General features: G+C 42.5%; 1 protein-coding gene across 1 annotated transcript in view; it reads left to right on the top strand.

Annotated features, from left to right (window-relative positions):
- LOC309561412 (ADP-ribosyl cyclase/cyclic ADP-ribose hydrolase 1-like) overlaps positions 1-10,157 on the top strand; it is a 43,336-nt gene extending 33,179 nt beyond the window's left edge. Inside the window, exons 5-8 of the mRNA XM_082265308.1 lie at positions 670-746; positions 3,665-3,757; positions 7,424-7,510; positions 9,998-10,157. Of these exons, the coding sequence (XP_082121434.1) occupies positions 670-746; positions 3,665-3,757; positions 7,424-7,510; positions 9,998-10,067 (327 nt within the window). The 3' untranslated portion in view covers positions 10,068-10,157. The remainder of the gene's footprint in view (positions 1-669; positions 747-3,664; positions 3,758-7,423; positions 7,511-9,997) is intronic.
- The last annotated feature ends 2,841 nt before the right edge of the window (positions 10,158-12,998 follow it).

The raw sequence follows: 12,998 nt of genomic DNA, 5'->3' as shown, positions 1-12,998 counted from the left end.
ACTGCCCTGCAACAGTTTTACAGTGTTAAAAAAGGTCCTGAGTAGGCTACACATCGCCTCTGCACCACCTGCCAAGCATCTCTGAAAAGCGATCCATCATTCATTTCTTTTTAGAGGGGCACAAAGATCTGCTGCATGTGTAAACTTGACCCTATAGTAGACGCAGTGAATATGAAGACATTTGTTACTGGAAGTTCTAAAATATTTAAGGCTCCTTTCACACTATCCGTCCGTCGGAAGGATTCCGTTTTTCCGAGACACGGCTGTCAGTTCCCCATGCATCTCTATGGGGGAAATCGGATGGGAACGGACCGTCCGTCCGTTCTCATCCGTTCCCATCCAATCCGATCCGCTGGACGGATGGAAAATAGGGTTTCCATCCGTCCAGATTTGACGGATCGGATCGGATGTCAGCGGATATGTCTCCGCTGACATCCGATCCCCCATAGAGATGCATGGGGGGATCGTTCAGATCCGCCAAAAAAACGGACAGGCGGATCGGAACGGTCCGCCTGTGTGAAAGGGGCCTAAAACTGATCCAGATAAGTTTTAAATATTTCAGGAAAAGTACTTAGATTTGTTTTATTGCATAACCTACAGCAAATGCAGTGATATTCTACTAACCTTGATCATTTTTACTCATTCATATTTGTTTTGTTTTCCCTCTAGTTTGCTAAAGCATCTTGTGGAACAGTAAACGTCATGCTGAATGGTTCTGCAGATGGTGCAATCGCCAGAAAAGAAAGGTGTTATGTTACTTTCTCTTACAGTGTGTGGGAAATACTCATCCTTAATGCCACATTCAAATCAAAGGCCCCACTCCCCCCTTTCACATGAGAGTCCTCATCCCCTCCCCTTTCATAGCAGAGTTCTCAGCCTCCTCCTGGAGATGGGGAAACCTGGAAAAAAGTGTGGAATATGTTGTTTTACAATAATAAATAATATCAATGACATGGTATTCAAACTATAAAAAAGGATCTTAATGAAAGATTTCTGAGACTTTATGTAAAATTATTGCAGCTGAAGAGAAGCTAATCCTGAAATACAGTTCAAGTAACACTGTATCCAGTTCTCAAGAGAAATATACATTTCTGCCATTAGGGGGCACTGTAGGGGAAAGGCAGTTTAGTTTGTTTGTGGGCTCCATCTTAAACCTCCTAGAGTTGGGTGATTGTTGGGATACAGTATCTACATCATACATCATCATGATGGTTTCTGTCCTCTCAGGTCCTAATTGACAGGTAAGAGGGTACATTTGTCGGACAAATTTGTTTATTTTTATAACCTTTAACTGATTCCTATGAATGTTCTCCACCATCACAGCATAATATTTTCCTATAGTTTGCTCAGTAAATATGTTTTTCTTTTCCTCCTCTCAGTAAAATTGTGAAACCAACATCTAGACTTTGGAAACATTTGTACAGTGCAATTTCTGCTGAGAGAAAAGCAGACATTTTCCATATTGTGAGAAGAAATATTCTTTTCCAAATGTTACATGGATGACAAAACACATCCTGACATGCCAGAGGTGCCCTAAAGACATTAACAAATACTTTATGGACTGAAATGATGAGGACTAGAATGAAAGTGCAAGTAGTTTTTCAAGAAAGGAAGTGTTGCAAACCATGGCCGTCCAAAAAAACACAATCCCTTCATTTATAGATAAAATGACACCTGAAAATCAGGAGAACGTTCATCAAACCCTTGCAAGAGTAATATACTGTATTCTTCTGGATCAGCATTGTCATGAACTGGAAATGCATATTGACAGGAAGCTTTTACATTATCATGAGAGAAAGTGGGGTGGTTACCTCTTCTTGTGTATAGTTGAATTGTTCTAAACATATATAGTCCTTATTATTCCATTTCTGTAATAAAAAATACAATTTAAAAAAAGTAAGTTTAGGTTATTTACTCAATAAGCCAGTGGCAGCTGGTGCATTGGGGGTGCAGGGGCGCCGCCCCCCCCCCTATTTATGCGTCCGACCCCCTAATCTACATGCCGAGCGATGGATGCATGGAGTTCAATGGGGTTTTTTTCTTCTGAAGCACCTGATTAGAGCCAGAGGCTCTAATAGGCTTCAGAAAAGGGTGGGTTCGGGGCGCAGAGCACTGCGCCCTAGCCCACCCATTTGTGTGACAATAGTGAATGAAAATTCGCTATTGTCACATGGATCCTCCTCCTGGCCAATCAGGAAGCGGGTCCGAGACCCGTTTCCTGATTGGCCGAAAGGCGAACCCATGCCATTGGCCAAGGAGGATGAGGCGGGAGGACTCGAGGAGACGCAGGAAGACGCGGGGGCCTGAGGAAAAGCCACCGCTGCAAATCAGGTAAGTGCACTGGTCACTCTGCATTGAAGGGGGCACACTGGTCACTCTGCATTGAAGGGGGCACACTGGTCACTCTGCATTGAAGGGGGTACGATGGTCTCTCTGCATTGAAGGGGGCACGATGTTCACTCTGCATTGAAGGGGGCACGCTGGTCACTCTGCATTGAAGGGGGCACGATGGTCTCTCTGCATTGAAGGGGGCACGATGGTCTCTCTGCATTGAAGGGGGCACGATGGTCTCTCTGAATTGAAGGAGGCACGATAGTCTCTGCATTGAAGGGGGCACGCTGGTCTCTCTGCATTGAAGGGGGCACGCTGGTCTCTCTGCATTGAAGGGGGCACGCTGGTCACTCTGCATTGAAGGGCGCACGCTGTTCACTCTGCATTGAAGGGTGCACGCTGTTCACTCTGCATTGAAGGGGGCACGCTGGTCACTCTGCATTGAAGGGGGCATGCTGGTCACTCTGCATTGAAGGGGGCACTGATCACTGGTCACTCTGCATTGATGGGGGCACATTGATCACCGATCACTCTGTATTGATGGGGGCACACTGGTCACTCTGCATTGAAGGGGGCACACTGGTCACTCTGCATTGAAGGGGGCACACTATACCTTGATTACTGAAGGCCCCTTTCACACTATTGTGACCTCAAAGTAACGCAATTTTTTACCACGTTTTTTGCCGCAAAGTAATGCCTATTACATTTTTCTGTTTGCGCCCCCCCAAAAATTTTGAGCACCAGCCGCCACTGCAATAAGCTGTACTTTTATTTCAATAATACTTGCATATACAGTGCATTTCACCTTCCCAGTGTAACAAAATGACTTTCAATTTGCAAAACTCCACACTGACTTTTTTTTAATTTTTTTACAAAATGTAAATTTTTCTGGAAAAAAACAGGGATAAAAACATTTTTATTCCCCATGGCGTCAACATTTCTGGAAATGTTACATCTCTAGCCCCCCCCCTTCACATTGAAGTCTGTATCTCCTCTTATCACGTCAGAGTCCCTAGCCCTCCCTATTCATATCAAAGTCCTCCGCTTCCCCCTTCACGTCAGAGTCCTCATCCCCCCTTTCACATCAGAGCAACCTGCCCTGGAATAGCGACATGGGTTTCTATGGTAATGATGCCTGGCAGACCCACACTATGGAAACACTGGACACTGTGCGAAAATAGAAGATTCAGCATGGCACCCCTGGCAAGCAGAAATGGCTCGGAACCCTGGTTGAAATACACTGTTACAGAGTGTTGTTAGGCCAAAACAAATATTGTGAAATTAAATCTATCAGAAATGGCTTAGATGTTTTTTCTTTTCTTTTTTTTCCCAGTATTTTAAGGACAGTGGAAATACCAAGTATGGATCCAAATAAAGTATCTAACGTGAAGCTTTGGGTAATTGATGATATTGAAGGACAAGACAGGTAAGGCACATTTACTCACAATATAAGTTTTTCAAAAGGTACATTTTTACAGCTTAGCAGTGTAGTGGCTGCTTTAGTTTTCATTTTTCAGGCTAAGAACATTTTCAGCAAGTACAGAAATGCATGTTGATCTTGCCAGAAATGCAGTGTTCTTATCAATTCCCGTGAGATTCATTGGAAGCACAAATAATGTTATTTACCTCTGTAAAGTACTTTTCCCATCAAACCCTGTGCAATGGATAAAAAGAGAGGAAGACATGAAACCTGGATATGCAACATCCATAAGACCTGGATGTGCACCAAGGCTAGCTATAGACATAAGCTGCCTGTCAAATGTGCAGGCACAACTTATAACCAGTGTTTATTTTGGCATCCAATTTTGATTTAGTTTTAGTTATAGTCTTTTGACTAAAATGCCATTTTAGTTTTAGTCCCATTTTAGTCATCTGCAATTAAATTTAGTTTTAGTCATAGTCTTTGCCAAAAATGCCATTTTAGTTTTAGTCTCATTTTAGTCAACTTATTTAGATAATGTCCAGTACATTTTAGTTAAATAAATTAATTTTAGTCAACTAAAATCTAATGTCTTTAGTCAAATTGTAATGCCTTTTTAAGCATTTCTATAGAATTTCCAAACTCATTATATAATCCTGGAGTACCAAAATCTAATATCATGTTATTATTTATGGTATTAAGGTTTGAACAATCTCACAGATACAGATTTAGCCACTCTGGACGGTGGTCTGAGGAGGCCTGTAATGCTGCAGAGTGCTCTGGATGGTGGTCTGAGGAGGCCTGTAATGCTGCAGAGTACTGGATGGTGGTCTCAGGTCTGAGAGATGGCCTGTAATGCACAGTGCTCTGGATGCCACCATGCCAGTGGTCATTGGTAAGAGGAGGCCGGTAATGCTGCACACTGCTGGATGGTGGTCCCAGGTCTAAGGGATGTCCTGTAATGCACAGTGCTCTGGATGCCGCCATGCTTGTGGTCACTAGTCAGAGGAGGCCTGTAATGCTGCACAGTGCTGGATGGTGGTCTCAGGTCTAAGGGTTGGCCTGTAATGCACAGTGCTGCTCTGGTCTCTGGCAGTCGCCACTGATGGTTTGCTTGCTTGCTAAGAGCTGAAGCAGGCGAAGCTCAGTGAAAACCAGAAGTTAGTAAACGTCCCTGCCTCACATTTTCTTCCTATTTTTGTTCGTTAATGAAAATGGATTTGATTTTCGTCATAGTTTTTGTCAGTGGACAAAAATGTGCTGTAATTTTCGTTTAGTTTTCGTCACTGTAAAAATGCCACTGACGAAAACACATCACTAAACAAAAATAGTCCAGTCAAAAAATGTTTCTGCTTAGTCAAGTGCTGCCAGTGGCGGCTGGTGCTCAAAATTTTTTTTTTGGGTGGGCGCAAAAAGAAAAATTTGCGGCAAAAAACGCGGTAAACGCGGTAGGCAGCTACTTTGGTTCTAGTGAACCCAGAAACCATTCTAACCCCTAACCCTGCCAAGCCTCTATAGACAATAGTAAAGTTTTAGCAGGGCAGGCTTGAATGAGTTAAGCCCATTGATTCCCCCATGCTAATAGTCTCCCCTGTGTGTAAGTCACCTGTGGCCAGGCTGAGCACATCCTCAATGATCCAGTGTATGTGTGTGGTGTGTGAGTGTGTGTGTACTGCTATTGTGCCTGCAAAGCCAGCCACAGCGCCACTCTCCACAGAGCTGTGAGTCCAGCCTGGTGTGAGTATGGATGGTGCCTTCCAGGCTCTGGCACAGTGAGAAGTCCCCTGGAGGGGGTTGCACCCAGCTAGGAACAGGGACTGGCACACACACACACACACACACAGGCTGGCAAGCCTGCTCCATCCCTTGTCATTAGGTGAATGGGATATACAAGGCACAGCTATTCCATTGCCATAGGAACCTGCTAAAGGCTCACCAACCCTGGGATTATCTACAGCCCCTGTAATGGCATCTGTCAGGTAGTCTACACCTCTTTTGTCTGGTGCACATGGACACATCTTTTGTGCTGATCTGCTTGCTGGATGTGTAGGATGGAAGCAGAGGAGGACTAGAAGTGCCTGCTTGTGGGTCTGCTAGCAGTGACATGGTTATTGGAAGTGGTGGGTGTGTGATCCTGTCCATTGTGTGTGTTGTGTACAGGGGACCTGCATGGCACTGCTGCTCTCATGGATCTTCTTCCAGGAGGATCCAGCACTTTAACCTGCCCCGCGCGCCATGTCACAGGTCCCGGGATGTCCTCCTGTGTGATTGGTCCAGGCTGGAGTCTGGAACAATCACAGGCAGGACATCTCAAAAGTGGGGAGTGTCGGGGCTTATTGCTCTGCGCCCCAATGACCCCCAGAAGGCCGCCAATCGGCGCCTCTACCCGCCACACGTGCGGTGGAAAACCCCACCCCCCCATACCCACCACTAGGTCCGGCGCCCCTAGTGGGCTAAAAATTGATTTTTTTTTTAAATCTTTTTTTTTCTTCTCTTTTTTGGGGGGGGGGGGGGGGCGGCGATGCCTTAGGTTTCTAATATTAACTGTTAATTCCAAAGATGTTCCTTAGCCAGCTAAGTCTGAATGTTTACTCCCCCCACAATTTTTTCCCCCTCTTATATTGACAGCTGGATTGTCCTCAAAAACATACTCACCTATCCAGTGAATCCAATGTTCTCTGGTAGAAGATACTGCTTTGCCTCAGGACTTTGTGTCCTGTGCCACCATCTTCTCTTTTGACATCAGGAGGCCAGTTGACTATTTCTGGTTCTTGTAGCTGGCCCCTGATAATTCTCTGTGGCACATGGTCAGTATGGTGCATGCACACTGCGGTAGAGATTGCCCCAAAGTCTCCTAGGATGTGTGATGTCAGTATCCCAGGAGGCTTTGGGCAACATAAGTGGGGGAAGTCATTATTGCCTAGACGAGACACCTGTAAGTACAGGGCTAGGACCCGCTGAATAGGCATCCATTCCCTTCCAAAAAAAAAATCAACATCCGATAGTGTATGGGGGGGGGGGGGGGGGGTTGTAGAATTACAGGAAAGTAAAAATGAGGACGCTTCAACTAAAAGAGGCCGATTGCATTTGTCTTAAATAAATGTCAGTCAGGAAGTCAACTGTGTGTCAGGACTTAGGGTCCAAACACATCTTTTGTTACTGGGCGCTGCAGTAACGCATACCCCAGTGCGCGCCAATGCACCATGCACCCATTTGCATGGTGTGGTGCCATTCACTGTCAATAGCACTCCAATACACTAAGGCAATGTACAGTACCTCCATACACACATGTGTTGCAGTGCACCACAATGCACAGTAACGTACTGACCTGTCTCTAGAAAAATAGTGTTTGTCTATTTTGTTTGTCTGTTTTGTTGCAGTCACAGACCATTCAATAAATAGGCTGCCTTAATACAACACACAATAGTATGACTTAATGCAGCGCACCAAAGCAGACAGGTCTGCATGTGCCCGTACACATCTGTGTAAAACAGAACCTCTCTAATATGTTTTACAAATCTATGGCATTGATAATTATGTCTCGGTTAGATATTCCTGCCATCCAACATTTTCCATCACAGATGGTAAAATATCTTTCCTATATCTATGGTGCCCTCTGTTTGGCTGGATGTGTAAATGAAAGTTATGCTCAAAATACATTTTATATTTCAGAAATTCCTGCAACAGTGAGTCTTTGCTAGAGCTTCAACGTTACATTGAAGAGCACAACCTGAAGTATTCCTGCATTGACAATTATAAGTACGTAACACCTCCTTATCCTTGGCTTTTTATTGCAGAATTCCAAGCAAATGGCTAAACATACACTTGGAATTCAAACTTGAGAATTGTCTTAAATGCTAACAGAATTGTAATTCTGTTTAACCAATCTTGTGATCCAGACACCCCTGCCAGACAACATAGCCAAGTCAGGGACATTCTTTGTTTCCAGTGAGTGTAAGCATTGCAGCTTGATCTTTGGCTCACCCTGTTAATCTATGGTGTCCACAAATCTACCTGGCCACACATAGGATGCATCTTCACACTCAACATTTATAGGACCCGGAAATCCTTGTAAATATTGGTCAGTTTGTCTTTGGTTCCAGGTGTTGTGGGTATCCCAGAAACTGATTTTCTGGATACTACAAGAGCCTTGACTTCAACTGTCTACACTTTAGACTAAATTATTCCAGATGAGAACAGAATGTCTTATGGTAGAAAAGTCAAAGTTAAATGAAGATATTGTTCTCTGCTTTTTTGGAACCTGTTTTAGACTTCATGTACACTTGAGTTTAGGAGCTTTTGGCGTTTTTTTGGCAAAGTTCCTAAACTCAACTCTATAAAAGCCTATGTATCAATGTACACATAGGCTTTGAGCAGAGTTTAGGAGATGCTGCTGTTAGGTGAGGTTCAAATTTTCTCTACTCACCACTCCTGAACGCAGAAGAATCCGTGAAACCACGGCAAAATGGCAGCATGATTTTGCCAAGTTTTGCATTTTCCCTGTGTCCGCAGTAAATGACGGCCAAGTGTAAATAAAGCCTTAGTCCAAATTTAAAATGATACAAATTTTTCTTAAATAGTTCTGCTAGTTTCTGGCTCACCCCCATCCTTCTGATTGAATAGTAATAGAGAATCACCAAACTGATAAGGTCATCACTATGTTTTCTCATAACGTCAGTAAGCACCCAGTATTGTAATGACTGCACCACAGCAGAACCAGATTGGCACAAACACTGCTGCTTCTCCGCCCCCCTGTACTGCTTTTCAGGGGTTTTAACCACTTGTGGACTGCCCCACGCAGATATACTGTGGCAGGGTGGCCCTCCTGCTCGGAATCACGTACCTGTATGTGATTTCATGCACAGGGTCTGGGGCGCGCACATGCATCATACATACTAGGTGGAGTACAACTGGGGGAATCAGTGATGGAGACAGATCTGGGTGTTCTTGTAAAACAGGGATCTTCAAACTAAGGCCCTCCAGCTGTTGCGGAACTACACGTCACATTATGCTTTGTTAAACTCTGACATTCACAAACGTGACTAGACATGATGGGAATTGTAGTTCCTGAAGAACTGGAGGGCCATAGTTTGGAGATCCCTGTTGTAAAACATAAGCCTAATAATGGCATGCAATGCCAAGCAGCAGTTCCAAAGCAAGCAAAATCCTTTCTTGTATTAAGAGAAGTATGAACTGCAGAGAGAAAAAATATAATTTTGTCCCTGTACAAATCATTAGTAAAACCTCATTTGGAATATGCAGTTCAGTTTTGGGCACCAGTTCTTAAAAAGGATATCGGGGAACTGGAGAAAGTGTAGAGAAGAGTAATCAAACTGATAAGAGGCATGGAGGAGCTCAGCTATGAGGAAAGATTTGAGGAACTGAATTTATTCTCACCTGAGAAGAGATTAAGGATGGATATTATCAACATGTACAAATACATAAGTAGTACATATAGTGAACTTGGTGTTGAGTTATTCAATTCAAGGTCATCACAGAGGACAAGGGGCACTCTTTACGTCTGAAGGAAAAGAGATTTAATCCCCAAATACGGAAAGGTTTCTTCACAGTAAGGCCCCTTTCATACTTGTGTGACTTGTCCTGCGACTTGGGACTGCAAAGTCACATGACAAGTCGTACTCCATGATTTCCAATAAAGACCGTTCATATCTGTGCAACTTCAAGTCGCAATGACATTAAGATTAGTCCCTGCACTACTTTGGTCTGACTTTGATGCATTTGAGGTCCTTAGACCTTAAGAATACAGAGGCAGTGCTTCAACTACAGTCAAAATTGGGGCAAAATCACTGAAAAATCGCACAACTTTTATGTCGCACAAGTGTGAAAGGGGCCTAAGAGCTGTGAAAATGTGCAATAGACTCCCTCAAGAGATGGTTCGGTCCAGCTCAGTAGATTGTTTTAAAAAAGGCCTGGATTATTTCCTAGGTGTACATAAAATAATAGGATACTAATATTTATAGGTAAAGTTGATCCAAGGGATATCCGATTGCCTCGCGGGGGATCAGGAAGGAATTTTTTCCCTTGCTGCAGCAAATTTGATCATGCTTTGCTGTTTTTTTTTCCTTTCCCTTGATCAACTGTGGGTATAGGATTGTCTATAAGGGATTGTATGATTTTGTTTCCTTTTTATTGTTTCGAATAGATGAACTTTGGTGTCTTTTTTCAACCAGACTAACTATGTAATTATATGTAACATCTAACATTGTTTTTTAACTTTCCCAACAGGCCGATAACAGCTCTGCAGTGTGTGGAGAACCCCAACCATAATGTCTGCAACCAATGCAGTATTCATTAAAATAAATCATTATACAAGACATTCCTTAGTCTGCCAGCAGTGGGAGCCATATACAATATCTGACATATTTGTTACAGGATACAAAACATGACATAATGAGAAGATTGCGTGTGGAGGAGTGCATATTTTTGAAGCCAATCTCGTGCTACAACATGTTATAGTTTTATATAGAATGGAGAAAGGTTACAACCTCTGTCAGGATTTAAAACACAAGTATGATTTTAAGACTTATTCACAGCAGCCCGCACACGTTAGAGCCTAATTACATCTGCGATTGGGGGGGTGCTCCCCCTTTTGATGCAGAGGCTTCACAGCCACAGCAGGAATTATACCCCCTGCCGCAACCACCCTGCAATTGCACACAATGCACACAGTTGTCCAGAACTTAGGGGTTAAAACAGGACATGAGAAAGCAATACAATGCCTCCTCACTATCTGAAAAGAAACCCAAATGTGGATTACTCTCCACAGAGCACAGCAGGTATAAACAAGCCTTTATGCTCCATATAACGCATTTCAAGCTGGTGTGCATTGTGAAGGGCAGTGTACACAATGCATTATACTGTTTACTTTTTTAAAACTTTTTTGGGCCTTTCAGTCAACTGTATTCACCATATAAACATGCCAACATTGTACATTTGTACTCAATACATCACGGTTTACTATGTGCCCTTGTGCCTGAGCCTGTGTTGGTTATTGCTGATCAGTGCAACTCAACACACCTGGTATAAATGGGCCCTTAATGATATTTACACTAAGGGCTCATTCACACCGGTGGCTGAGGGCAGAAAAAGCAGGCAGCTAAGTTGGAGTTTTAACAACCCCCCGAAGGCCCACCTAAAGAGGAGCATGCAGCTGCTTGAGGTTGTGCACATGCTGCACCAAAAAATATACTGCGTTTCCCATTTGGTGGGCAGTACTGTCACTGAACACAACTCATTTAAGTGTAAGGGGCTAAGCTGCACCTTCCCTGCAACTGTGTGCAATGCATGTGGTTAAAGTGCAGTGGTTCAGCCTTTTTAGGGTTAAAACAGGTAGCGAGGAAGCGACATAATGCCTCCTCGTCACCTATCAAACCTCCTTAGAAAGGCGACCCACTGCAAATCGCTTTTCGGAGGGGCGGTAAGGACTGTTGCATGTGAGAACGTACCCTTACCCACCCTCCCTAGGCTTCTGACATAATCTACCCCAGAAACCTCCTACCCAGGCCACTCACTTCAGCCACCCCTGAGCTACAGCTTTGTTTCCATCGTCTTCGCCACTGGCGGTTCCTGCACAAGGAGCGCTGACAGATTTGCATTTACAAGTCAGGACAGGAAGTGACTTCAAATCTTTCCACTGAGGACACATATGACACTTTTTCAATTTAGTCAGTAATGGTTATTTCTTCTTTTAATGTTTTTTTTAAATTGTGCTATATCGCTATATCCGTGCTTCCCTGTCCCAGTTGTATTACAGTGGCAGGAAGTAAGGGAAAATTTCCACAAAATCTCCACATACAGAAGTAAACACCTGACAAAGGTTTTAACTCTTCTTCACTTTATCTAAAGCAGGAGTGCCCAACCTGCTATCCAAGATGGCTATGAATGTGGTGCAACAGAAAATCATAAACTTACTTAAAAATATTGATTCTATTTTTGGATTTTTTTGTAAAAATGTGTTTACACTTAGCGAACAAATGTGGCCGAAGAAAAATGTGATAATGTCTGTTACTAAACTTTTATAATGTTTATCTTCCCAAAGAAAAATATCCCACCCTTCACAATCAAGCCTTATATATATCATCAGTTTTTGGCAGCACCTATATATATATATATATGTGAACAAATTTTTCAACGATGAAGATCACGAAGGGCAAAATTTTACCCAAAATGTCTGTTGTGCACCTTGAGAATTCATTGAGAATTGCTATTACATCCATCCAACCAGATATTGAAGCATTGGTCTGTCAAAAAAATAGTCAAAAATTGCACTAGTTTTAGGTTGCCCTCTTTTACTTTTATAATAATAATAAAAAAAAAAGTTTTATTACTCAGGTACCTTATCTATAGCCGTGATCATTAACTTGTGATCTGCCCACATTTTTTACTACTCATCAGCTATCCTTATTGTTAGTGTATTTTATGTGAGGACCAAGACAAATCCCCTTCTTCCAGTGTCACCCAGGAAGGTCAAAGGTTGGACACCCCTGAACTAAAACATTAAAAAAAAAAAAATATTTGGCTGGATTTTTATAACATACGCCAGTGTACTGTATATGAATTCAAATGTTCAATATCCAATCCATCCACTAGATGGCAGACAGTGCAAAGACTTCTTCCTCCTAACTTTTTTTTGTGAATGAAACAATTTGATATTGTTAAACAGAAAAAGTAATAAAGTTTTTGCAAACTTTTGCAGTCTCTCCTATGTTAAATAATAAATGCTTATTTACGATACCTATATATCTAAAAAATACACTTGTTTATTGCATCTGAATATAAACATGAAACTATATGAATATGCAAGGCTCCTGTTGGAAAGTTTTTCTGAATTATAGTAGAACAAATGTCTCACTTCAGCTTTGCAAACCCTGAAGCCAGCATAGTACATAAAAGGAGGAATTTCGAATATATGTGTTAATTTTTGTTTTATGTTGCATCTGTGCATTTATTCCTGTTCTTGCTGATTACAACTGTCCTGCCACTGGTGAAATTTTACACAGCTGTATCTGAGAGTTTAATAAAAACAAGCAAAGCCTCAGTGAACTGCTGGCCAATTTCTATTAACCTGCCAATGCAGGCCTAGCACTCAGAATGCAAATACTGCTGCTAAAACTACTTATAAAATAGCTTTATTTAAAGTGATGTGATTAGATATTAGTGGATTGGAGTTCTGATTCATTTAGTGAGTTTTGTTGTGATTAGCTGTGATTGGTCACAGCTTATCATG

This window comes from Pelophylax lessonae (genome assembly GCF_965119305.1).
Source record: "Pelophylax lessonae genome assembly, chromosome: 1".
Taxonomy (NCBI): Eukaryota; Metazoa; Chordata; class Amphibia; order Anura; family Ranidae; genus Pelophylax; species Pelophylax lessonae.
This window is presented reverse-complemented; position numbering and strand designations above follow the sequence as displayed.